The 27,261-nt window shown below is 40.2% G+C and overlaps 3 protein-coding genes across 5 annotated transcripts; 2 read left to right on the forward strand and 1 right to left on the reverse strand.

Moving 5' to 3' along the window:
• Positions 1 to 1,744: 1,744 nt before the first annotated feature.
• Positions 1,745 to 18,408, forward strand: LOC102710041 (protein ALWAYS EARLY 2). 3 transcript variants are annotated; one of them, XM_006659048.3, is made up of 21 exons: positions 1,745 to 2,139; positions 4,737 to 4,866; positions 5,769 to 5,867; positions 6,047 to 6,109; positions 7,045 to 7,122; positions 7,885 to 8,074; positions 8,334 to 8,602; positions 8,696 to 9,065; positions 9,700 to 9,783; positions 10,523 to 10,809; positions 11,296 to 11,343; positions 12,418 to 12,454; positions 12,530 to 12,720; positions 12,817 to 12,995; positions 13,072 to 13,354; positions 13,979 to 14,215; positions 14,324 to 14,461; positions 16,134 to 16,274; positions 16,362 to 16,580; positions 17,617 to 17,907; positions 18,101 to 18,408. In XM_006659048.3, the coding sequence occupies exons 2-21, from the start codon at positions 4,762 to 4,764 to the stop codon at positions 18,272 to 18,274; spliced, it is 3,483 nt and encodes a 1,160-aa protein (XP_006659111.1). In that variant the 5' UTR covers positions 1,745 to 2,139; positions 4,737 to 4,761; the 3' UTR covers positions 18,275 to 18,408. The 3 variants fall into 3 exon arrangements, with proteins under 3 accessions (XP_006659111.1, XP_015696071.1, XP_015696072.1); XM_015840585.2 differs by having other exon boundaries at positions 12,418 to 12,720; XM_015840586.2 differs by having other exon boundaries at positions 4,737 to 4,860; positions 12,418 to 12,720.
• Positions 18,409 to 19,713: 1,305 nt separating this feature from the next.
• LOC121055173 lies at positions 19,714 to 20,685 on the reverse strand. Its single transcript, XM_040527012.1, has one exon. The coding sequence runs from the start codon at positions 20,651 to 20,653 to the stop codon at positions 20,006 to 20,008; it is 648 nt and encodes a 215-aa protein (XP_040382946.1). The 5' UTR covers positions 20,654 to 20,685; the 3' UTR covers positions 19,714 to 20,005.
• Positions 20,686 to 23,127: 2,442 nt separating this feature from the next.
• LOC102717272 (uncharacterized protein At1g01500-like) lies at positions 23,128 to 25,807 on the forward strand. Its single transcript, XM_040526903.1, has 2 exons — positions 23,128 to 23,707; positions 25,078 to 25,807. The coding sequence occupies exons 1-2, from the start codon at positions 23,171 to 23,173 to the stop codon at positions 25,300 to 25,302; spliced, it is 762 nt and encodes a 253-aa protein (XP_040382837.1). The 5' UTR covers positions 23,128 to 23,170; the 3' UTR covers positions 25,303 to 25,807.
• Positions 25,808 to 27,261: the final 1,454 nt, after the last annotated feature.

The raw sequence follows: 27,261 nt of genomic DNA on the forward strand, positions 1-27,261 counted from the left end.
TGTTTTAATTCTTGCTAAATTAATATACATGCTAATGAATATGGACACATGTATAAACATATGTATTGACCTATGAATAAATCTACGTAGAGTCAAAAAATAATATAGAAATAGAGAGTATGTATACGAACATACATTGTTTGGCGTGGTAAGAAACCTTTGGTTAACGATTAAGCATCCCCCTACCACATCATATGCACCAAAGTTAAAAGTTCAGTACATATTCATCACTATTTTTGTGGATTTCTCTACACATCAGTCATGTAAGAAAAGGGGACTCTGAGATTATGAATATGGATTGAAATACTAGCGGTCCAAAGCAATGACTAGTGCCTAAACAAAAGCAACCAAAATAATGCATTTTTAGAATTGTTATATTAACTCATCATAATATAAACTTCCGCTAGTTATGATAAGAACTCTAGCTACATGCTACACACGATATATCTATGTATGTGATACATAGTACCATTGACTCCTACACTATATATGTCCTACATATTTTTTCCGCTTTATCTGTGTATTATGCTATTTTGTGGTGGATTTATGAATCATATTTATGATGTATTTATACACCGCGTTATGTTGATCTATGCAATTGTAATAATGTTACATTACTTTTTTAGTATGCAAATCTTGTTATTCGTACTTCTTCAAAAGAATGTAATGGTGATGACATTAAATATGCCATCTAGCTACTCTCATTATAAATTTTTAAATTATCCTTTAAACTTTTTAATATTAAGAACAATCAATGCTAAACTGGTAGTCACATGCAAAATCAACTTAAGGCAAATATTTCCTAGAAAAAAAAGGGTAACCATTTCATGAAACTATATATCTTTTTTACCATTAGGCAATATTAATATATTTTGTTTTTATGTGTAGCAAAGTACATGCATTCAACTAGCATTTTATAACATTCATATGGTAAAGTCTAATAATTACTACTCAGTTACTAATTGGACCACCGAACATATCTGCCTGCAACCACCCAACCAAATCGAAAAAAAAATGGTAATCGCACTCCATCCCAAAACTTAGTTGTCTATTTGATCCATATAAAAAAATTGGCATTGCTACATTGTCTGGCTTAGTTGAATGCCAAAATTCAATTTTGCTAGTGAATCAAACGAGGATCTACCTAATTTTTGGTACAAGTTTTACAAAAATTAATTCTTACCAATACCCAAAAAGACAGACAAGCATAAATGCTCTCTTTGGCACATCTCATGTTATAGATTCATGGATTTAGAGTTTGTAAATTAAATTAAATAGTTTAAAATTTTATATGTTATCTAAACCGGAAAAAAATAATTCAGAAAAAATTTACCAATATAATCCCAGATCTAAACTTCTCGATCAAGAAATACCCACCTTAAACAAATTATGGATCTTAGCCGTATCAAAAAAGTCATCTTTTGGGTTTTTAAAAGAAAAACCAACCGACATATTCATAAATAAAAAATTACGAATGAAACTTCTGTGCGTGCTCATAACAATCTAAAAGTCAAAACTGAAAAACAAAACCACAATAAAAAAAACCCTCGAAATCAACTCTAGATAAGATTAAAAATTTAAATGGACCAAAAGATGGGAGCGAAAGCTTAAGCACTCCTTACACAAAAATGCAGGAACTTCACACAAAACTTCAAAAACATTCGCTTAAAATTCTCCAAACACCGAATAGCCCCCCAAGAATAGAAACGAGGCAAAACCAAGCTTGTACTGGGGTTGTCCGGCAGCCATCGAATTCAAATCAGGATTCCTGCACGATTTGGTCGCGAGAGCTCCACCCTCGCCCTCCACTCTCCCACCAGCTTCGCGCTCCCCTCCCCTTCCCCCGACCCGCGAACTCGAGGGCGACGACGCCACCGGCGCGCCGCGGGGAGAGGCACCGGCGGCTGCGGCGGCAGCGCACGGAGCGGAGGAGTGGTGCGGCGGTGCGCGGAAACCCCTCTCGTGCGCTCCCTCACCGCCTCCCCCCCTGCGCGCGAAGGGCAGCCGCGCGCGGGAGTGATCCACCAGGAGCAGGAGGAGGAGGAGAGCGGGGTGTGGCCCTATTGGTGGCGGCGTGGGGAGAGAGCGTCGTGCCTGAGCCCGATTCCTGCCCCTCTCCGGTGCAGTGTTGGAGGCAAGGTATTTCGCTGTTTCACAAAACCCTAAAATTTTGTCCCCGCGCTCTTCAATTTTGTACGTTTCTGTGCTCGAATTGAAGAATTTTTAGCACTGTTGCGTGGAAATGGAAGAATATTAGGCTGATTAGTTGCTACTTTTCAAATAAATTTTATAATTGAACGGGCAATTGATAGCAGTGTAATAACTTCTGTCGTGTATCTGATTATGGTTGCTTGCGTCTTTGTTTGCTGTAGTAATAATTGATCCTCATCTTGAAGTTTCTGAGTGGCACCTACTATTATAATGAGATGTTGCAGTTGATAGTTGATACCGATAAAACCAGCTGTAACACTTCAGATACAGATGACCATTCCCTCGGTGTAGTTCTTTCCACTGAATCTAACGGCAGAAATGTCATCCTTTGGTACATTAAGAGTATCCTTGTACTAGCAAGGTGATGAACGATACGTCCAGATACCTTGCTGTGAAAAGTTTAAATAATGGAAAACACGTAAAATGTACTGGTAGAGAAGTGATGTAAAAACTCACGCCCCGTGTTGGATGAGATAGATGGAAAGTTTACCTATTCTGGTTGCTTGCTGATGGTCTCTGGAAGCAGTGAGAAAGGCCCGAGGGTCTTCCGGTTAGCACCACAAGGTGGTGGGCTAGCTGGCCCTGTTCGAGCCTCACTCCTCTTAATAAATTCCGATATGAGAGACTCTCCTCTCATATCCAGCATCTCTGGAAGCAGTGCCATATCTTTAATGCATTCCCTTATGCTGCCTGAATGCCCAAACTGAACACAGGGAAGTCTTAAAAGGAAAATAATAGAAGATGTAAATACTGTAAGCAATCTCATGGTTCAGCTTGTAGCCTGATAGTAATGTATCTCAATGCTTGGAGCCTTGGACGTAATTACCTTCAATGTAAATCTGCACAATTTGTTGATAACGTCCACTATTGATTACTGGCATGCACAGCAGTATGGCCAGCTAATCAGCTATGTCACCGGGAACGTGGAACTTGGGGTGAGTTCCTAGTTCCGGAAACTTCTTCCTGAAATGAGGAACGAGAACTATAGGAACTTTGTCCCGAAAGTGGATTGTTCGTCGTTCCAAAATGAGGAACCAATAGGGTGTGGAACTGCCCTCGTCGTGACACGTTGTTGCTCCCTCTCTGCGCTCTGCCTACTGCCATCACGCCAAAGCTACAAAAATCCTTTATTCAATTGATTTCTTTCATACAAGTCCTAAAGTTTTTAAATATATTACGTTAAGCTTATTCTTTGCATACCATATCTTTCTAATTTCTACTATCATTCCTGACTACCGTTCCGGAAATCCATGTAACATGTTCCATCCCTTTAAGGAACTTTTTGAAGAGGTATACCCCATCCGTATCATATATTTTAAAACTGGTTTCCACATACCGTGTTCCTGTTCCTTGATCCATCGAACCAGGAACTTTTGTGACCAGCCTATTCTAGCTCTATTTTGCTATACATCGAAGGAACTCAGTAATAGAGGGCTATAAAACATGGCTAGCTGCTAGTGTTACTCTAACTGTTTTCCCTATTGATGCATGAAACCTCAAAAGGCACATTATGCCTTTCCTTAGTCATATGCTTATAGATAGCACGAAGTATTAATTTCATACTAATTATCCATGTATCTGCAATTGAGAAAGAGACTGAAAAGAACAACACGAAGTCACGGGACTTCAATCATGTTGTATCATCAGGAAACTTCTTTATTCCTTTGTCTTGATTGTTCAAGAAGATGATAATGTCTGCTTATTTATAAGAGCTTGTAACAGATTCATCTAGAGTTATACCACTAGACCAACTAAAGATAATATTTAACCTAGCAATCTAACTCAATCCACTTTCTCTAACTAAATATCTTTGTCTCTTAAGCAACATAAACCTTGTTCTGCAGTAAGCGTACAGGACTGGTCACAGTACCACTGCACTGCTGGGCCCCTACAAATGCTGGCACATGACAATGTAGTATTATCCCCTTATCAACCATAAATTGCCCTGATCAATTGACAAAATTGCTTATGATGATTGGTGGCACTATTAAACTAGTGAAAAATTGACAAAAAGAGTAAAGGATGTTTACTGATAGAAAATTGTTAGTGGACAGGGAAATACAATCTTATACAAATAGAAAGCAACAAGGAGATATTTGAGATTAAATCAGAAAGTTCCTTATTGCATCCAAGTGTTTATTGCTATATACGTGTCTCATAAATGTAATATATGTTGCTGAGTGTTATTGTACTTAGCTATTCAACATTCACCATCTTCATTCCTCACTGGTAATGTAAATTCATATTTTTATATGTTGCTGGTTCTCATTAATATCCTATTCTGAAGAGAAAGAGGCAGCTGTTGGAGTGTCTGTTGACATATTAAAGCCTGCTTACCGATTCGGTGATTCTTTATGCTACTTTTTTTTTTTTGTAAATTTAGTTCCTGAAGATTGTATGTGCAATTCATGTTTCATCCTTGCAGTATAGTGTTACCAGTCCCACTTATCATTTTTGCCACTTTGCAATTTTGTTGGAGTTACTGAAAATATTTAGCGATAATCTCCAGTGATTTCTATTTTCAGGTAGGCTCTGTGCGACTGACTTTCGATGTCTTCGACAAGAAAAGTGAGAAACATGAATAAACGGTACGCCAAAATAAATGAAGATTGGCAGGACAAAGATTCAACAAATGCTCCTAAAAGTAAGGTGCGAGTAAGTATCTATACTGTGCAGTCCTGAATGCGGCAAAGTATTTAAAATTTCAACCTGTTAACAGAGAAGTACAATGCTGCCAACGTCAGCCCTAAATTACGTGAGTAAATTAGTAATATGATGTGCATTTATAATCAGCCTTCCCAGTTATGGAAAGTGTAACTCTAGCACAGACAGGAATCTGGATTTGTGGATTTGGGTTTCTGTCTGGGCAAGCTCTAAAAATATGATTCAGGGACACATCTAATGTAATTAGATTTATTATAAAAAATCCATTACTTCAGTTATTAGTGTTCAACATATGTTTTATATTGCTTAAGCCACAGACGATCCATCTGGTTTGCTTATCCCTATGAGGCGGCTATCAGGACATATATCCCTCAAGTTAAGAGAAAATTGGCAGCTGACACAATAATACGTGACAGGAAAGACTTCACATCACACTCCTCTATTCAAATCCTTCTCCCTCCCCTCCCCCGATACCCCAACCACCCAACCAACTGTAGCTAAGGAGCATGTTCCTTCTCTGCCAGCTGATGAGACTCAGCGAGGAAATGTAAGATGCATGGCTTGACTCGATATGCCAGTACCAACATGTACAGATATCTGCCATATAAAAATTATCAGTTATACTAGCAATATGCATAAAATATACTTTGTTAATCAGCAAATAAATATTATTTTTTACATGCAATTTCTCCTCTTTTTCCCCCTTATACTATAAATAAGACAATTTTTTTTACTTGATATGTGATATCACAGAGTGTAGTAGTTGTACTTTTGACAGACATTAGATGTACAATTGGTGACTGCTAATGCATAAATCTGTTTTAAGTTATTGGTTCTATGTTACGCAATAATATTGACTCCATTGCTTATTGATCAATAAGTATTATTTGCAGAAGAAAAAACTATCTGACATGCTAGGTTCTCAATGGAGCAAAGATGAGCTAGAGCGTTTTTATGGATCATATAGAAAGTATGGAAAAGATTGGAGAAAGGTTTGCTTTATGCTTTGTTTACTTCGAAATGATGTTTATTTCATGAAGCAGCTGCTGTTTAGGGAATCAAAATTTGGAATTTAGGCTATCAATAGAACTTTGGTTGTACTTATCTTGCACTCAGGCATGAATACCCCTTTGATGTATGTCATGTATTGAATGCCCATTTCGGTTTGCAGGTGGCCAGTTCTATCCGTGATAGAACATCTGAAATGGTGGAAGCTCTTTACAACATGAACAAGGTAAATCCTAGTCTTGTGTATATATGGCTCTTAAGATTGCATGATTTTAAGGACCCACTATCTGCCCCTTATTACAATTTTGAACTCTGGCTCTAAATTAGTATGTTACTAACTCTGTCCCAAAATAAGATCATTTTTACCCCTTCCCGTTTGTCCCAAAATAAGTTCATTTTGAGTTATCATTGCATTGGAGTTTGTGAAAGTAGCAAATGCATTAGAAATATATAAAGCGGGGGACAACTGCATTGGGATTTGAAAAAAGTGGAGGGTATTCTAGTCTTTTTGTTTTGTATTGGTATATGTGGGTGTGGGATGGGTGAATATGAAGTTATTTTTGGGACGGAGTAAGTCGTATTTTTCGGGTATGTTTCTAGCTCATCTTTTAAAAAAGGGATAGTTTCTAGCAAACAACACTGTAGTTATCCACTTTTCCTAGCACAATATGATAAGATCCATATGATGTTCACATATTCACCCTCATCTTTGTGCTTATGTTTATGCTTATAAGCCAAAATTTGAATTTTCAACCTTAAATTTGGAGTGGATTTTGGGCTTTTTTTTCATCGTAGTTTATTTTTCAGCCTTTTTCTTTTGGATTGCTAGGAACACATATATAAAAGTTTTATTCATAAATTATTTTTCATTTCAAATATGTCATTTTGCTTTCTCCATGAAAAAGCAAAAAGATGGCCTCGATCGTTTTCTGCTGGTTGTAACATTTGGCATTTGCTGTTTTATAAGGCCTCAGATCCCAGCTATTTGACCTACGTTTTCTCCTTCTATATATCTATTTATGGCAATCTGTTCAATGGTCCACTTAAGTAGCAACACTCAATTTGCCTAGTTCATTTTCTTTTGGTCATTGGTTGTCTCACAATTTTTCTTTTTTTTTTTGCTTATGTTAATAAATTGACTAAGCTCTGTGGCATGCACAGGCATATTTATCTCTTCCCGAGGGTACAGCTACTGCTGCAGGGTTAATTGCAATGATGACTGATCACTATAATATTCTGGTAAGCTTAAACTTGAATCGTCATGGACAATGACTTGCTTTATCTGGATCTTTTGTAATTTTTTTCACTATTACTTGGAACCTTGCATTCTTTAAGTATAGGTGATTGCATTCCTTGTATGTCTTGCCATATTGGCTATTTTTATGAAAGGTCACCCCCTCCCCCCACCTCCAATTGGGTGTGTGGTGTTTCCCCATTCTGTACCTCTCTACAAAAACTGTCAGTATGAACTACAATTTGTTGGCATTTGCTGAAACACAGTGCAACAGAACTTTCTTTTCATGCTGAACACAGTAACGAATCATGTTCTTTTGCTGGTAGTCAATGGAATGATTAAAAATATGTTTCTTAACTTAAGTTAGCAGCTTGAGCTCTATGGCCCAAATATCTCTCTCCATTTGCCTACTCTTGTCTTTATCAATCACATTATTGAGTACGGTGCAAGGCATGGAGGTAATGAGTGTTATAGTGAAGGGACTGATAGCAGGTGCATGATGAAGGGTGAGACTAGGAGTTGGGTTTTTTGGATTTTTCTCTCCCTAAATCCTCTAAAAAGTTATTTTATGGTCAAAAGTATGTTATAGCAAACAGCTACAAATTTTCCATGTCCAATTGATTGCTACTTTGTGGTTTGTTTGGGCAAATGCAATGAATTGCAGTATACAGGGGCCAAATTTCCAGTTATTATTTATTTATAGAACAATGTTATATTATTCAGTTGCTGAAAATGATTGTAACTAGGGATATTGTTCTGTGCCATAGGATGGAAGTAACAGTGATCATGAGAGTAATGGTTCACCAAAAACTTCTAGAAAGCCACGAAAGCGTGGTCGTGCAAAATTTCAATCTGTGTCAAAGGCCTCTGATACACAGCATCCTCATCAATTGCAATCTCAGCCTGCTTCGTCAAGCTATGGATGCCTTTCGCTGTTGAAGAAGAAACGATCTGGCGGTAATTTTTTAGATATAAATATCCCTTTACCCAACTTCCCTATGGGGTTTGTCATATTTGCACCACATTTCTGGTTGGTAGTGTTTTTATTTTATACTTCCTGTTGTAGGAGCAGCAACTCTATTTTTCAAAGGATGGATCAATAACTCTTAAATATATCTGATTATGGCCTCTAGAAGTTGTAGTTCAATTTACTTTCTGCTTTAACCTTTGCTTTTGTTGTACAAAGAAAAGTACTGACGTCTTGAAACATGTCTAGACTTGTTTGTAGGGAACAAGCCACGTGCTGTTGGAAAACGGACTCCACGAGTGCCTGTTGCTAGTATGTACCAGCGAGATGAGAAAGTAGGCCCATCAAATAGACAAGCAAAACCAGAGGGTAATAATGGTGATGATGAAGGTGCACATGTAGCTGCACTAGCTCTAGCAGAGGTGCTTCATCGAGGAGGTTCACCTCAGGTTTCTCAAACGCCTGGAAGATCTGGTGACCGTATGTTCCTTTCTCCTGTAAAAAGTACAGACAGAAAGGTAAGGACCCAGTATAACTGTCTTATTCTTCATTTACTTGTTGCTTGTTGCACAAAGTAATCACAGAACCAAATGTCTGTATGATGCTTGTAGAATGCTGATTCAGAGATGGGAAGCTCAAAGCTACATGGATTTCAAGTAGATGTTGATTTCCCTGAAGGTAGTTTAGGAAGTCGGGAAGCAGAGACCGGTGATTATCCCAAATATTCATCCTATTTGATGAACAATGAAGGTTCTGCATCTGGCAAATCTCAGCAAAAGGTAAAAAGAACTCAGAGGAAGAGAAAGAAAGCTGCACGCAAAACAGATGATCGACTTGAGGATGACAGAGAGGCTTGTAGTGGCACTGAAGAAGGGCATAGTGCCAAAAAGGCTAAAGATGAATCAGAGGTGAATGCAGTGGGACGCAAAGCAAGATGGCCAAAGAAATCAAACAAAAGAAATCGCCAGCTGTTCTTTGGTGGTATGCCCATGTTCTAGAAACATCTTTTATTTCCTGGAGACAGCACATAAACTTGATTGTGGCATATTTTCTTCTGTTGTTGCCTGGGTCAAAATTCTAGCAAAATGGATAAATGGTTAAGTTCCTTCATTTTTAAAAATAAAATTGCACGATTCATTATTCTTACTGTTTGGTACCAAGTAGGCTTTTGTCATTTGTGAGAATTCCCACGAATACTCTATATTTGAAGTGCTAATAGAATTCCTTTTCTTCTAGCGTGAGATGGAATTTTTCTTGTATTGCTCATTTGAGAAAACTGAACTGTACAATATTTTCTCAATTTGTAGAATGCAAAACAAACACATCCTATATTATTGCCGTCAACAGTCAATTTCTTTTTCATAATATTGGTCATGTCTGCCTGGTTTGTTGCACTGTAAAAATAAACTAGCAATTTCTCTACCATGGGAAACACAAATGATTTAAATCAAACCTAGATCATTACTGCTTTGGAAACTTCCTGATTGAGGATTTATCGGTCTTTGGTAAAATTCTTAACTTTGCTGTGTATCCATATAAGTTGTAAGAATAGTCTGTTTGAATTTTCTTGCTTTCATTTCTTTTCTTCAGTCCTGATTGGCCCTTTGTTTTACAGATGAAAGCTCAGCTCTTGATGCATTACATACATTAGCTGATCTATCTGTGAATATTCTTCAGCCTTCTTCTATTGTGGAATCTGGTTAGTCTTATCCTACACTGTTGTCAATGACTTGGTTCATAATGATGTTCTTCAGTACTTAATTCAAGTGGTAGAACAGTGCAGCAGAGCACTGTTTTGCATAGATATGTGGACAGTTTAACAGACAGGGTTAGATGGATAAAGCTACATACTGTACTGCGCAGTGGTAGAACCAGGACTGAACTTATATGCTGCCTAATTTTAGTGGAATCTAATTCTTAATATATTTTAAAGGCTTTCGCATACATACACATATAAGAGTGATTATAGTGCCATTGCCATTAGTGTGCCTCCAGCATGGATGATTCTATCTTCCTTCCAGAAGAGGTAAATGCAGTGATTTTATTTTTAACTGTTTAGCAAGTTTCTGGGAAACACTAGTTATGCTTATGACTCGGATATAATATGTAAACAATGATTTTTTTAACTGCACTGCTCCTGAAAGCTAGGCGTCCATTCACTGGCTTCTAACTGCGGCACATTACTTGTGATAATAGAGTACTAGGCAAACTGTGCAGTAATTAACTTACAACAAAGAAAGCGACAAATTTATTGCTCAGTTGTACCAACAGTGACAGTTTCGAAGTTTTGAGTTATATCAGTGACAGATAGTTTTGAAGTTTTCAGTTATATCCATCACATGATGAGAATATTATGACCTTCATGAAAATCAGTAACTTTAATTATGCAATTCTTTGGTGTTGATAATTTGTTGGTATTGCCTCCAATGATTTTCCAGAATCATCAGCGCAGATTAAGGATGAAAACAAAGACATTGACTCTGATGAGAAGCCTAATATGCCTGCATCAGTGTCAGTACTTGAGAAGAAAGACAACTCCAGAAGTACAGTGAAAAAAGTTAAAAGGCAGTCAGAACTTGCAAGTTCTGACATGGCTACTCGTAAAAAAGCTAGAATCGTCAAAGTTCCTCATGGTGATGGAAGCACTATTTCTGAAACAAAGCAGCTAGATTCTAAATTTGGTGTTAAAACAGAGAAAAAGAAAAGGAAACCTTCTGTGGCAAAGGTACCTCTGAGATCATTTTTTCTTGAAAAAGTTCACTTTTGGTTTAGTTTGAACCTTGAACTTCAATATCATTAAGAAAACTTCATAAAAGGCTACATTGTGGCACTACCAAAAATTTTCATGTAACGTCCTAAGGATGGTCTTAAAGGTGGTTTCGTGATGTGGCATCCTGCATGGCATTGTACTGACTTGGCTTGATGATTTAGGAATTAATTATTTGGATAGCTTTCCAATGTGTTGATCTGGATATGATGCATAAAAGACGAAAATTTGACATGGCATCCGCATAATTAAAACCACCACGGAACATCTTTACATGCAACGTGCACAAGCTGTAACAATTAAAGGGCATAACTAAACGATATTTAACTTTAAGGTGAATATTAAACTGCATCAACAGTTTGGGAAATAAACTTGAGTTTTTCCCATCATTTGTTCAATATCCTGAAAATTTTTCTTATAAGTTATTCTTAATTGTTCATACAGATTTCCAAAGATGAAAAAAGTGCACTAAAATACATTGAGAAGACTGAGGTACGTGATGCTTTTTCTGTGTTATCCTTTTCTTTTGTTGCTCCTGGTCATTATTTTCACTTGAATCTCCTCCAATCATACTTTTATAGTTTTCTTCATTGAAGCCTGACTCCAATGGGTTACTTGTTTTGTTTACATCTACTTCCTCCATCCCAAAATATTGTTACCTAGGACATGCAAACGATGACTTTTACCCCATTATGGCCCATACTACCACTGTTACCCCACAAGCCCTTGAGACATGCTCCCCACCCATACTATCCTCAATCTCATCAAACCCCCTATGGGAGTATGGGGGGCATTTTAGACCTTTCACTCCAATCTTTAATTTCTCCAAAACCATACTAGGTAGCTATATTATGGGGTGGAGGGAATGCTAGGCAGTAATAAGTTTACAATTGCACTCACTTGAAACACGCTAAACCATTGAACAAAGTTAAAGTAGGTCTCAAGGCACCATATTGAATTATTGATGATCCTGTAGTTTCATTGATTTTGACTCCAGATGCCAGTTCATATGGATAAAAAAAAACTTGAATGTAACTATAAAACATGTATTTGCTTGCATATATTTAAACCATATTTTGATTGAATTTTATAAAGAATACATCATTACTTGGATGGGAATTTTTTACTAAATTACATGTTGATTTAGTTATAGGATATTTTGGATGACTTGCACTAAATCTTTCAGTATTTTCATAGAAAAAGTTCATTATACTCCCTCCCAACTATTTTGTCAATGCACTTAACTTCATTAACTATTTTTTGGCTCATTTTACCCCCTTAACTATTTAAAACAATTCATTTTGCATCTCAATGACATTTGTGCTTATTTTTCTCCTTATGTAAGTCGTATTTTAAGTTGAAATTTTGTAAGATTGAATGGCATTTTTTGCACCGTCTTGATTCAGCTGTATTTGTTGTTTTATTTCTAGCTTGTTGTGGCGCAGTTGTACCCACACAGTCGTTGTGTCAACGTTTCAATGCATGTAATATTCACTTTATGTTTCCTGTTCTTTCTGTGTGCTTGGATGGTACAATATAATTTGGATCCGTTAATCTATCTGTTAGGTTTCTGCTGAAGAAGGGAAGGTATCTTCTAATAAAGGTAAGCATACTCATGTTAGTCCAGTTTCAAATCACACGGTAAATTATACAGCACATACTGATTTTGGAAATGTAGCCATGGATACTGTGGATACGGCAACACAAGGTACCACAACTCAGCAAGCTGACTTGGCATCAAAGGGTAGAAGCCGCCGCAAAATAGGCATTCTGAAAGCACTTGCTCCAGAGTGTAGACCTACTGATGGCACTGATGATCCCCGAAGTGATAAACTTTCTTACCCAGTGAATAATGTCATTGATCTTAAGGTTTGCTATTATTAATATGAAACTCAATGTGGTGATTGATGATTCTTACCAGTTAATCTCCCATGTTTAAACTCATATGTACCCTGATCTGTGCAGGACTCACTCTCTCATTGTTTATCTTCACGTTTGCTCCGTAGATGGTGCATGTTTGAATGGTTCTACAGTGCAATTGATTTTCCATGGTTTGAAAAGAGTGAATTTGTTGAGTATTTGAATCATGTGAAATTGGGTCATGTGCCAAGGCTGACTCGTGTTGAGTGGGGTGTCATAAGGAGGTCTGTATGTTTAATAGTTTTTCATTCCTTTAGGCTTTAGTACCCCTTTCTGATTTCCAGATATACTGTTTTGCAGCTCTCTTGGAAAACCACGACGATTATCGAAACAGTTTTTGCAGGAAGAGAGAGAGAAGCTTGCTCAGTATCGTGAGTCAGTCAGGCAACACTATGCTGAACTTCGGTCTGGTGCTCGAGAAGGTCTACCAACTGATCTTGCTCGGCCTTTAGGAGTTGGACAACGTGTGATAGCCTGTCATCCTAGAACAAGGGAACTTCACGATGGGAATGTTCTGAATGTTGACCATAATCGTTGCCGGGTTCAATTTGATCGACCTGATATGGGTGTTGAGTTTGTAACGGTAATCAATATCTTCCCAATATCTGTTGAATGGTTCATTTGATTTAAAATATTTTCATGCTGATCTTTTGTATTGTACTTTAGAATTGTCTTTTTTTCCAATAAAATAGTATGAGTTTAACAACTTAATATATGAGTTGACTGCTTTATTTCCAACAAACATCTTGCAGAACCCTTGTCACACTACTCTTATGTATAGAAAGAGGACCTGTTGCTGGTGATTCTACACCCAACTCCACTATACAGGACTTTGGTAGTTGCATAGACATGTACATGTTTGCAAGAATTTGTTTGTTGGGTATAATGGCCTCTCTTGTGGTCATGTAGTATGTCCTTATGCTGGTAGCTAATTCATCCATTGTGGTTATGTGAACAACTTTTAGGTTTGTGGATACTTGTGTTTTTACAATTTTTTGTTTTGGAACTAAATTTGATTTGAAATAGTGCAAAGCATTGGCACTACAGTACTACACTAGTTTTTTGCCCTCATATGGGTTAGAACTTTGTTCTAGTATAATGTCATGTGTGGCGGCTATAGGTTTCTTGGTGGTAAGTTTGGGTGGATGCACCAGGAAACTAGGAGAAAATAGTACTATATTGCTGAAAATAACTTATCAATTTGCAGGACATTGATTGTATGCCACTACATCCACTAGAAAATTTTCCAGAGTCTCTCAGACGGCAGAACATTGTTAATAAATATTACAATGGTTTATCAGAAGGGAAATTTGAGGATAGGCCCAAAGAGTTGGGCACTGGAGTTCCAACAAGATTCACATCAAATGTGTGTTTTGATGGTGGTGACACAACCTCCAGCATACCTTCTAGTCACCCAATAAATACTTTAATGAAGCAAGCAAAGGTAATTTATGTGTGATGCATTTAATTTTATGTAACATTGTAGAATAACCTAACTATTTCATCTGTAGAATTTGTGCCTTACGGTGACACAATCGATTCAATTGTACAGGCCAAAGCTACAGTAAATGATGTTACTGTTGCTGCTCAGCAGTCAATGTACAGTCAGCCATGCACACTATCACAGATACAGGAAAGAGAGGCTGATATAAGGGCTCTTGCTGAACTATCACGTGCTCTTGATAAAAAGGCAAGTTTGAAAGGCTTAGTCCAATAGTCCTCATGTTTGTGTCTCTAATATATTACGATGAAAAGGGAGTTGAGTTTTTGGTTTGTAACAAATTCTACACTTCTGTTACTAAAAAGATGGAACTGCTTCAGAACTACTACCCCCGTTCCAAAATATAAGCATTTCTAGGTTTTTAGCAAAAAAAACTAAGGTGATATCAAAAGTCTCTTTTAGTCACTTTAGTGGTTGCCTTTTGAACTTTGAATTGACTAGATTCCCTTTGCAAACACTTGCTTGACTCTGGAATAATTGCAATGATTAGAAAATGAGAATCAGTGCAGGAATGCTTATATTGTGGTACAAATTTGAATCCTAGAAATGTTTACATTTTAGAACGGACGGAGTAGTGAGCTGTACAGAAGACCATACCTGCAAAGTGTAGTTAATGTTTCTTACATAAGGTTCCTTGAACTGTCCATAATTGATGGTTCCAGGGATAGAGTTAATGTTCCTTGAACTATCTATAGTTAATGTTTCTTGGCCAACGTGTGGTCAGTGCTCAATTCCTTACTTTCGTTTAGTATTGGTTCTATATTGGAGACCTATACAATTGTGGGGTTCAAAAATCTAAAGCATTGGTCTGGTGCGAGGTTAAATTAACTCTGGTAATAATTTTGTGCTGATATCTCTGCCCTTATAGTTATTTAGCGCAAGCTCTATTACTGGATTGTTCACTTATTAATATCCTTTTTTTTTACCTTGGAATGGATAAAACTCAAATATCCCATCTGGTCTAATAAACATCAAATGTTGATCTTTATCCATCATCTATGGGTTCTCTGTTGTGTATGGAAATCAACCATATAATTGAGATAATCTACTTCTGGATGCTACCTTCCATTTTCTAAATGGAAATATTGAATGAGGTCTGGTGCCATGCCATGGCTGCTGTCATAGGTAGGGGCCGAGGGATCGAGGCCCAGGGACCCAACCCCCCGGCGAGTGAACAGTATGCGCGCGAACAATATGTGCGGTACTTACAGCAGCTGGTTAGGTGATAGCATAGGATTAAGAGATAAAGTTAGATTAGATCAAGTTAGTTACCTAGGGATTAAGTCTCACTATCTATATAAGGATGGATTGAATCGTCATTCTAATCTAGCAATAAATCATAGTTAGTCTTTCCCAACCTAAGTCCCCCTCATCCCTAGCAGCCGTCGCTACCAGGCTATCCTCCCGGCGGTGTTTACCCTCTATGAACCCTAACCCATAACAGCTGCATGCGACTACAATAGCCCAGAACCATCGAGGGGCCAGAGTTTATATTCCATCCCAAAATAAGATCATCTTTGCCCCCTCTTGTTTGTCCCAAAATAAGTTCATTTTTGAGAATCACTGCATTGGAATTTGTGAAATTAAGGAATAAATGCATTGGAACTAGATAAATTGGAGGAAAATTGCATTGGGATGTGATAAAGTACAGAGTATTCTTGTATTTTTTGCTTTAGTATTGGCATGTGTGGGATGGGTGAAAAATGAAGTTGCTTTGGAATAGAGGTAGTAGTTTCTTAGCGTGTCATAGAAAATATTTTCCATAATGATTCACTGAATACAGACACATTGGGATTTTTACGTGATCCAAGTTCATAATGTTTACTTTTGTCTTGCCTATGAACCATTTTATCTTTTGTAGGAAGCTTTACTGGTAGAGTTGAGGCACATGAACGAAGAGGTGTCTGGAAGGCAAAAGGATGGGGAAGCTATTAGAGATTTTGAGCACTTCAGAAAGCAATATGCTATGGTGCTTGTACAGCTAAGAGATTCTAATGATCATGTAATCACCCGTAGTTGTGACTGCCGTTTCTAGTAGCCTGTGGTTTTCAGTGACTTAACTGAATAACATACTGTATTTTCTACTCAGGTGGCTTCGGCCTTGCTTTCTCTGCGGCAACGCAATACATATCATGGGCATCCAGCACAATCATATCCTAAACCCATGGAAAATGGTGGAGCCTTAACTGGCACACCGGATCTGTATAACCTTTTTGGCTATATTAATCAGGAATCTGGGTCCCAAGTGATGGAAGTTATCGAGACTTCGAGATCCCGAGCAAAATTGATGGTTGATGTTGCTATTCAGGTTAGTCATATGCATATACTTGTAATACTGTTAGGATCGTGCTGCCCTACCTATTAGGAGTCTTTTAAAAAAAAGAAGTCCTTGCAGTTCTGATATGTTCAGCCATCCATATACTTTGAATGATGATTATCAAAAAGATGTGCAATTGTTGTCTCAGTTTAGCTCTGCATAACCCTATATAGCAGATGGGGTTGTCGGAGCCATGCAATGAGTTCTTTAGCACTTTGTTCCATTGCGATGATGCAACTACCTGTTACAACCTGCCACTGGCCCACTAATGCTCTAGTTTGTACCGTGTAGTAGGTTTCTAGTGCTACAATGTATATATGTATGTTTATGGTTAAAAAGTTGATATGATTCATTAGCTGCATAATCTTGCTATCTTTCTCTCTGAATTATTTTTTCAGTTCTATATGCATAGAGCAAATAGCCTAATACAAGAATTCACATTACATCAAACTTGTTCTATTTATCTGCAAATAGCCTAGCATGTTGTACTTTCTATCCTGCAGCCATCTACTGTAAAAACTGTGACAAGGCTTTTTAAAACATTGAATACAACACGTGGTGAAATTCATAGCAGCTACAAATCATTAGTAAACTAGTAATGTTCCTGTCCAATGGAATTGAACACTTGCTGAAATCATATGAAATTGGCATGTGATAGTACAGATTGATTTAATGATCATGTTGGTGAATATGTTGAAAGTCAGTAAGTGGTGAAGAAAACAATATTATAGTTACAAAGTGATCATTTATGTTCAATATAGTCCTTGATGGTACTCAAGATGCTAGAATTAGTTTAGTTAAGCTAGAAGTAGTTTAATTAAACATGAATGCATATTTTGATGTTTCAGTTATGTAGTTGATGTTCTAGTCTATTTGTCACAGTTTGTCCATTACCATAAACAGCTCACTTATATGCCTGAAGCATCACCTATTTTATTCAGTTATATTTTTGTAGCAAGTGAAAATACAAGCCTTTGTTTTGTTTGGATGAAACTTATTTGCTGCCTACCTTTTCTTATTTCATCAGGCAATGTGCAGAGTGAGTGAAGGAGATGATGCTTACGCCAAAATAGGGGAAGCACTTGATAATCTGAACAACCGTAGTGGTGGCTCCGGTTCCAGCATATTAGGCATAAGACGGATACCTCCTGATTCTGGACAGGCCAATTCATCTCATCAAGATAACAACACATCTGGACACGTTGATTCTGCAACAAATAGCACCTCTAGTCCAAGATTGCCCAATGGTTGCGATTCGGAACCGCAATTCCCTTCTGAGTTGATTTCATCATGTGTTGCTACCATCCTTATGATCCAGGTAAACCACTTGAAATCACCATCTGTGTTGGTGTCAGTAAATATGGTTGTGTGCATTCCCAGTTAATGCAGAGGCTGCAAGCTATACTTCTGTTATCCAAAAAAAGAAAAACATGCTCCCTCCGTCCTAGAATATAGCAACCTTTCTAGTTCACATTTGTATTTCTAAACATGTCGCCGCTTCCATCTCGCAGAACTGCACTGAGAAGCAGTACCATCCTGCCGAAGTCGCGCACATCCTGGATTCGGCGCTTTCGCGCCTACAGCCTTGCAGCTCGCAGAACATCCCAATCTTCAGGGAGATCGAGATGTGCATGGGCATCATCAAGAACCAGATGCTGGCCTTGATACCTACCCCAAGTGGCTAGCGCCCGTGGCCTGCACATTCTATATTATACATGAAATGAAATGTATGTATGTATGTCGTGTGCCCCTTTTCTTTTTATTTTAATATTAATCTTGCAGTATATACAAGATGTAACTTGTTAGTCGTTATTATTATTATTATTATTATTATTATTATTATTATTATTATTATTGTTGTTGTTGTTGTTGTTGTTGTTATTGTTATTGTATCCCTGTTAGCCAATATTATTGAACTGTAAAAACTATTCATGTGCTCTATCTCTGGCTCGCTCCCTGTTGGAGCTGAAACCCGCTTGGGTAAGAGATGGTTGCAGCCTTGCAGGCAAGTCTTCATGGGCCGTGTTCGGTGCTGGGTATAAGTTAACTTAAACGTAGTAATAGATTAGTATATGATTAATTAATTATTAATTATTAAAAAAATATAAAATAGATTAATATGATTTTTTAAAAATAACTTTTTTATAGAAATTTTTTGTAAAAAATACACTGTTAAACGGTTCGGGAAATGTGTGCGCAGAAAACGAGGGAGGTAAGTTAACTAATAAGGGTTGCTGAACGCCGTCTTAGTGTAGTCCAAGACCTTGTGTTGGCAGACTGGATACTGTGCCAATTCATGTGGATATGCTAGGATTTTGAAGTAAGCGCCCATTCGGTTTGGAGTAGTTTCATGGGAATTTTGGAGGGATGCAGACTGTTTCTTTGTAAAATTCCTGCGTTTCGAGGGAGCACCAACTAAAATCCTGGCGTATTCACCTGAACGGGCTAGGAATCTAGGATTGTGACCCATCTGGTGAACGTTTATAAGCTAAATCAGTTTGAAGGTTTATAAGCTAGAGGGCATACGATATGATCGTTTTTCTTATATATGTGCTACTATTGGCTATTGTTGTAAAAAGGAAATCGGCGTGAGCTTTGGTTTTTGACTTTTGGTCGGCAATTCATGTTTAGCTACTCCGCTTGTTCATGAATTAGAGGATCATTGTCCAAACGATGATATATTTGTAAGCAAAAATAATTTATAAATAAAACTTTTAAATATGTATTCTTATTAAACTAAAACCTAAGACTGGAACCGACTTCAAAATCATTTTCAAATTTAAGGTAAAAGATTAAAATTTGGCTTATAAATATAAGACTAATTAGCTTACAAGCATAATATAAACGAAAGATACGATGTGTAATTTTGGGTACTACGCTAGCTATCTTGCTGATTTACCACGTGGGCTAGAAAGTCACTTCGAGCAGTTTTTTTAGCGGAGGTAACGCATCCCTCCTAAATATACTGTTCTAAAATCTAAGTGTTTCTTGTTAGTTTAGTATAGATTAAAGACATTAAAATATTCTCTTTAAGTCACTTTGGTAGTTAATTTTAGAATTTAAATTGATTAGATTTCTTTTATAAGTATATATGATTAGCTTTATAATTATCGGATTAATTAAAATAACGAGAATCAACAAAAAATATTTATGTCATGATATACATTGTGGATCCTACACATGATTACATTTTCAGGGGAGTAATAGGTTTTGCGAGGCAGTAAAATTATAGCCGTAAAAAGTGACACAAGGAGTGGTTTTGAGATACCACAATAACAATGACCCAAACAGTTTTTTCTATTTTACAGATTTTCGTTTCGCTGGTAATTGTGGTTAACACAAAATTACACTTTGTATTTCAATCACAAGGGCACAAATATTTGAAAAATTGGGAAGCAGGGAACACAAAATTAGGATCAAAAGAAGAACCACTTGCTCTTAGGCTTGTTCTTGCTCATCGTCTCCTTCCTCTTCCTCTCCAATTCCATCCTCTCCTCCTCGTCGCCGCCGCTACTGACGCTGCTGCTCTTGTCATCCTCCTCTTGCTCTCCCTCCGCCGCCGTAGCGGACGGCGCCCTGTCTGCGCCGGCGGTGGCGACGTCGAGCCGCGCGGCGTCCATCGCCCAGCGCATCACCTTGTCCACCTCGTCCTCCTCCTCCGACTCCCCGTCAAGATCCTCCAGCCTCACCCTCGTATCCCCCTTCTCCGGCCGCCCCGCCGCCCCTTTCAGCGCCGCCAGACGCGCCTCCAGCTCGTCCATCCCGCCTGCACCGGCGCCGGCGGCGGGGGCGTCTGGGCGCTTCGGGTCACCCGGTGGGCGGGACCTGAGCGCTTCGAAGCGGCGTGCGAGGTCGGCGTCGAGGGGATCTGCGTCGGCGGCGGAGGGGTCGAGCGAGGGAGGAGGATTCGGGGCTGCGGCGGCGGGGGATGACGACGACGACGAGACGAGGTGGGAGTTCGCCTGCAGCTTGAGCAGCACCGCGTCCTGCGCCGCCCGGAGGAGCGCTTCCACCTCCGCCTCGTCGCCGCCGCCGGAGACGGCCGGCTTCCGGCCACCGCTCATCGTGGTGGGTGGGGGAGAGAGATTCCGTGTGATTAGGCTTCAGTATGCTTCGCTGCTTTAATGATAGTGCTGGTGGGCCCAGATTTTGAGGCCCATACTAGACCCAGGCAAAGTACGGCCCAACTCACTCGCGTGTAATGGGCCGGTCCTATGGGCCCACAACTTTTCAATGGTTCCTATTTTAATTATGGAATAAGTTCACTTTTGGTCCCTCAAGTTGTCACGAAGTATCGAAATCGCCCCTCAGCCGCAATACCAGAAATGTTGGCCCTCGAAGTTACAAAACCATTCAAATCAAGTCCCTGGGCAGTATTGGAGGGTGGTTTTGCTGACGTGGTATCCAAGTCAACAAAAAATGTACTTAATAAAATATAGAGCCCACATGTCAGCCTAATAAGAAAATAAAAAATATCCCCCTCCCTCCCCTCTCCATCGAGACCGGTGGCTGGAGTGCTGGACGGGGGCACGTGCAGGTGGCGGCAGCAGGCGAGGGCTCGGGCAGCAGCGGCGAGCTCGAACGTGGGCGCGGGGCGGCGACGGCAGTGGGTGCGAACTTGGGGCAGCTCGGTCGCACGACAGCGACAGCGGTAGTCGCAGGCTTGGGGCGGCGGGACTCCACCGCCACCACCACCACCGAAAGCGAAGCCGCGTGCCCTGTCATAGGTGAGCGTCGCGAGCGACGCCACGGTGACGACATCCCGACACTGAGGGAGACGCTCGACGGGGAGGACGAGGTAGGTGGCGCTGGCCTCGAGCCGGTCCTCGGTGGCGAGCACCGGCGATCGAGCCAGAACCCGTCGGCGCGACAAACGACGAGGTGCCCGACGTGCTCCACCATCACCTCCACGGCCATCCTCCCCGCCTCCGTCGCCCACCTCTCCCCTCACCGCAGCACCAGCCGCGCCCCTCTCTGCCTCCTCCGCAGGCCTGGTCGGACGCACAACCACCCCAGTAAGCCGCTGAGCAGGAGCGTCTGCAGGGAGAAGTTGCCGATGGACGCCGAGACCCGGGAGCGAGCCGTTGAGCCTGTTGCTGGAAAGATTTAGCAACGACAGCAAGCTGCTACCGCCAACGTCCTCATGGAGCTGCCCCGTCAGGTAGCTGCCCTACAGCTCCACCGTGGTCAGCGCTGTCGTTATGAACAATCTGATCGATGGTACGTTTTGCAAGCAAACAACACACGAACCTTCCAATGTAACCAACTCACTCTCCCTGCTAAACAACTGATTCTCCTTCTCTAACACCTTGGTTAATGTAGGATCGAGTTGATGCAACCATCGGTCATCGGGAAGTCATCGGTAAGTCGCGGTCCGCGCCGCGCGTCGCGACGTTCACGAGTCGACGCCGTTCGTCCAAGGTGCCAGCCTCGTCGACCCCAACCGCGCGCTCGACCCTAGCATCATGTACGATGCCGGCACTGACCTCCCGTAGCCACAGCCTAACAAAGTCATCGGTGACCACGCACTCCTCAGCGGCCCGTACCGCGGAACTCCTGTCATCGGTGACCACGCACTCCTTGGCGGCCCGTCCCGTGGAACTCCAGCAGCGAGCTTGGACGGGCTCGTCGACTGCCACCCCCTCCCACCCAAACTCGTCGGCCTCCTCTCTCTCGCAAACTATGCCGACGCTGGCTTTTTGGAAGAAAAGAGATGAAGAGGGAGAGTGACACGTGGGCTTCACATATCTTTTTAAAATTATTTTTACTGATTAGGATGTTACATTAGCGAAACCATAAATATATACTGCTACCGACATAAATTGGACAGTTTTATATAGTTTAGGAGGAAGGTTTCTGGTATTGCGGTTTAAGGATGGCTCACAGACTCGATGTAAAGTTAAGGGATGGTAGTTAAACTTATTCCTTTAATTATCAGAATAATTGTCTTCTGAAGTCTAAATATAATCCTATTTTCTCAACTTCACTTATTTAACCCCGCTTTTTAGACTATCGTTTGACCTTATTCTGGGAAGTCGACTTAACAGTGTTAAACTCAAGACCAAAATACCATTTATACTTGACAATACCATTTAAAAGTTTTGTTTATACCAAGATTTACATTAAATTTATCAAGAATCGAAATTTTTTCAAATTATTAAATAAATAAAATCTTAAGTAAGTAGGGTACAAATAGGTAAGAGTTAACATCGTTAACATGGTTTCACAGAACATGCTCAGATGATAGCTTTATTTTCGAAAAACAAAGTGAGGGGTCAAATAAGCAAAGCCGAGAGATCGATAGATAGATAGGTACTATCTCCGTTTTATATTTATAAAGATTTTTGGTTTATCTAAATTTATTTATTAATTAATGTAATAAATCTCGACAACTTTAAAAAATCTTACAACGGAGGGAGTAGACTTATTAAAATATGAATGGGTAAAACCACAATTGCCCTTTAATTATCAATAATCCCCTGTTAATTCTAATCCTTATATTAATTGAATCATTTAGAATAATTAAAACCATCCGGCCTCCACTGCGCCTACCATTCCACGCGTTCGTCGCCGCCGTGCGCATGGACCTCCCGCCGCCGTCGCCGTCGCCGTCGCCGATGGACGGCGGCTGCTGCCTCGAGGTGCGCCTATTCTACGTCCGCCTCTCGCCGCGGGGATCCGCCCCGCCGCCCCGCCTCACGCTCGCGCTCCGCCCATCCAGCTGTGGGGGCGGCGGCGGCGAGGAGGAGGAGGCCGCCCTCTCCCTCCCCCTCCGCCTCGATCGCCGGGACCCCGCCTCGGGCGAGGCCACCTACGTCTGCACCGCCTCCGCGAGGCTGCCCCCTCCCTCCGCCGCCTTCGAGGTCGCCGACCACCGCGGCGTCCCGCTGCTGCGCGGCTCTCTTCGGCGATCCCCTGATGCCAAGCCCGATCCCCCCGCCTGGGAGATCGACTGCGTCCCCGCAGCGGGGGCGGAGGCCGAGACCTCCGCCTTCGAGGTCTACGTCGCCGGATGCTGCGCCGGCGAGCCCGCCGTCCTCACGCGCGCCCTGCGGCTAGCCACCACGGAAGAAAAAGCTGCCGGCGGGTTGGTTAGCCGCCGATCACCGACTTCGATTGTGAGTATATTATTCACTAGGGTTCTAATGTTTGATTTTATCTATTAATATGACTTATTAACGAAATTTCGACGGTAGACAAACAATTATTGTGACGTTATCATTTATCCCCTTGATATGTTAAGTGGTGAAGAGTTTGGAATGTGGCTATGTGAAGTGAGGTCACAAGCAAAGACTATTATAACTCAATTGGGTGGACTTATGTTGTAATTGTTGGCTGTGTGAAAAATGTTTGTTTCATTCGTGCATTGTGCTTGTAGGTTCGAAGTTTCTCATAATTAGCATGGAATAAGGGGATATTGTTGCATTCCTTACTGTTTCTGTCTATACTACGGTGATTTAAGTGGAACATGCCCTCTGAAAATCCCTATGATTATGTCCGGTGTTCATCATTGTCAGATTAGCATGCTTTTTTTGCATATCATTTAAAAAATATCTCCCCTAATCGGTCGACTTCTCTAGCTTCCTTTTATCAGTACATGGCTGGAGCTGTTGAACAGAACCTGATTCATAAGTTTGGCATTCACAGTGCTAACAAGCTTCGACTCAGTTTGTGCCTTTGTGGTGGTTTTGCCGGTGTTCTTTTCAAGGAAAAGTTGTTGAAAATAAGTTGTGAAAAAATATATATCATTTTGTTTGATAAATCAACTAAAGCCAGATAAATTGTTTTCCAATATTTTTCCTATCTCATATATTAGATACCTTTTGATTTAGTGCATATTGTTAGTGGTTACATATGGTAGCATTGCAAACGTATATCAAGTAGCATAGTAATTTATTTCCTGGCCAACCTATTGTATTATTACTGGATGGCATATGGATGTTACAATTGTCCTTTAGAAGCGGAGATCTTATGAAAATGCCTAGGTTTGCCTGCACATAAATTGAAATAGGCATTTCTGTACTTTGTGATTTGCTAATAACACACTGGTTAAGTGGTTAGTACCTAGATTTGTAGCCAGACTTATATCAAATGCCACAAGAACTAATTCTGGTTCTGGTCGATCCTTGTTGCCTCTTTATGAATTTTGCTTGGTGTTTCCTTTTGACAATACTTTCCAGGTTATGGTCAATCTAGAGAGACAGAGATCATTATCATAGCCTCATATCCATGCATGTGCAATGGATGTTTGTTTTTATCTTCTATGACCAGATGATCTGATCTCTTAATCGCTTTTGAAATTACAGGATGTTGGAAAGTTATGGTGTAATTAGGATTTTTTATAGCATGTTTCCCTGACTGAAACAACATGCTTAATGAATCCAAGTCATTTTGCAGTATGCACCACTGAACATGTGTTGTTTAGAGCTTAATAGTTCAAAATACAATATGCTCAAAATTCTATTAATTAGTATAATTGATCTGGCAGGCTGCTGGTGCTGAAGATGACAGCGGTATGACCAATGGAAGTATACAACATCCTGAAGGTTGGTACTCCGATGATGACGACGGGCAACTCACATGGTTCAATGCGGGTGTTAGAGTTGGCGTTGGGATTGGTCTGGGAGTCTGTGTTGGTGTTGGTATAGGTGTTGGTCTCCTTATGAGCTCATACCAAGCAACAGCCAGAAGCTTGAAGCGGCGGTTCTTCTAACACTGTTGCGGTGAATACGCCAACCTTGATGGCAGGTAGCAGTATAGAGTTGGTTTGGTTCTGCTTCAAAGAGCAAAATATCACTGTATAGTTGGTGAGTGTGTTGCCTGTGTATGGGGTGGTGTGTTGCTTGCTTAGTTGCTTGTGCAGTTTTTGACCCCTGTGCATCCCTCTCAGTTCTATGTGAACTGTGAATGTCCTTTGACGTAAAAATGTCCCTCAGCTTGAACAAGGAGAAACAGAATTGGAGTGGATTGCTAATCTAGTTGTCTACGTTTGACTAACGGAGGTATTATTTCTCTCTTTTTAGATCAGGTGTTATGAAGGAAATGGCAGTACTTATTCAGTCAACATTTTAGTACTTGCTTGAAACAGTAAGGATCTTGTCGTGTCACTTCTGCTTTTGCTTATAAGCTACAAATTAAATTTTAGAACTTGGTTTTGGAGTTTATTTTGTTGTTTTTTTTGGCGTATTTATTTGTAGAGAAATTGCTTTTGAATCGCAGTGGACAAGTATATAAAAGTTCTAATAATTTTTTTCCTAATAAGCCATGTCGCCTTTTCTTCCTATAGACGAAACGATGGGAGCTCATATGGTTAATGCTGTATATTTTATCTGTGTATTGTTTGGAAATGACGGATTTTCATGTAAACTGAAACAGTTGCTCTCACCGACTATTGAGTTACACATAAAAATTTTAAAGACTTCTGTAAAATTGCTATTGGTTTTTTCTATGTTACAAATATGCCACTAGAATGACTACTCTGATTTTTTGCATTTTTCTAGCGATAGTATTGCAATAATGATTCAAACTAGTAAATTTTTATGGCAATTGTGTATTCCAAACTGGTTTAACTTTTGGAGCTAAATTTCTACCTTTCCGATGCTGAAATTCCATTAAAAATAAACATCATTCTTTATGAACATTCAAAATGGAGCATTATATTATTTAAGATTCGTTTTTTTTTCAAATGGAGCCATAGTTTTCTTTTTTTTAAGTTGGCCCCTGTAAACAACTTTTGCTCATGTTTATAAACGAAAATTTAAAATTTAAAACTTGGAGTTGATTTGATGGTTTACTTTTGAATCGTTGTAGATACATATATAAAAGTTGTACCTATAAAATTTTTTTGTTTGGTTGATAAGTCGTATAACTTATTATCTATACTCATATGAGGAGCAGTAGTGATGGTAGATGGTGAAGAATCTATCATCTATACCATAACTAATTCTCTCTTATTTTTTAAAAATAAAAATAACTGGGACCTATATATCAAATTCTGTTGCAATACATGAGTGATGTGCTAGTTTCCAATAAACGAAAATGATGGGAGTTTTAAGTTCTTGGCAAATTTTATATAAAATTTATACATCCAAAACCACTGGGAGAACCGAGAACCGGCAATACGAGTTGTTGGCCTTCAAAGAGAAAGTACTATTTTCAATTGAATTTTCTCAACAAAAAATACACTAATAGAAACCATAATAGACAAGTAAACGAAATCAAATCGTCCCGCCACGCAAAATTTTCAAACTGACGAACTCCCGGGAAACCAAACACGGGAGCGCGTCTTTTCCCGCCCCAAAATCCAACCACAAGAGGAGGAGCCAGCCGCGCGGCATCCCCCGGATGCCGCCGCCGCCGCCGCCGCCGACGACGCCGCCATGACCGCCACCGCGGCCGCATGGCCGGTCTGCACCATCTGCTACGACGACCTCCGCCCGCTCTCCGACCAGCACCTCCACTGCCTCCCCGCCTGCGGCCACGTCTTCCACGCCCTCTGGTTCGCCCTCGTCCCGAGCCCATTCCTTCTTCGAATCGATCCTGCAATGGCGGCGGTCTGAGCGGTTGATGCTTCTTCTTGGGTCTCGCGCAGCCTGGAGCAATGGCTGGAGTACTGCCCGGGAGGGAAGAAGAAGCTCACCTGCCCCATCTGCAAGCAGCCGTGCGGCGCCGC

Source organism: Oryza brachyantha, chromosome 8 (genome assembly GCF_000231095.2).
Source record: "Oryza brachyantha chromosome 8, ObraRS2, whole genome shotgun sequence".
NCBI classification, from domain to species: Eukaryota; Viridiplantae; Streptophyta; class Magnoliopsida; order Poales; family Poaceae; genus Oryza; species Oryza brachyantha.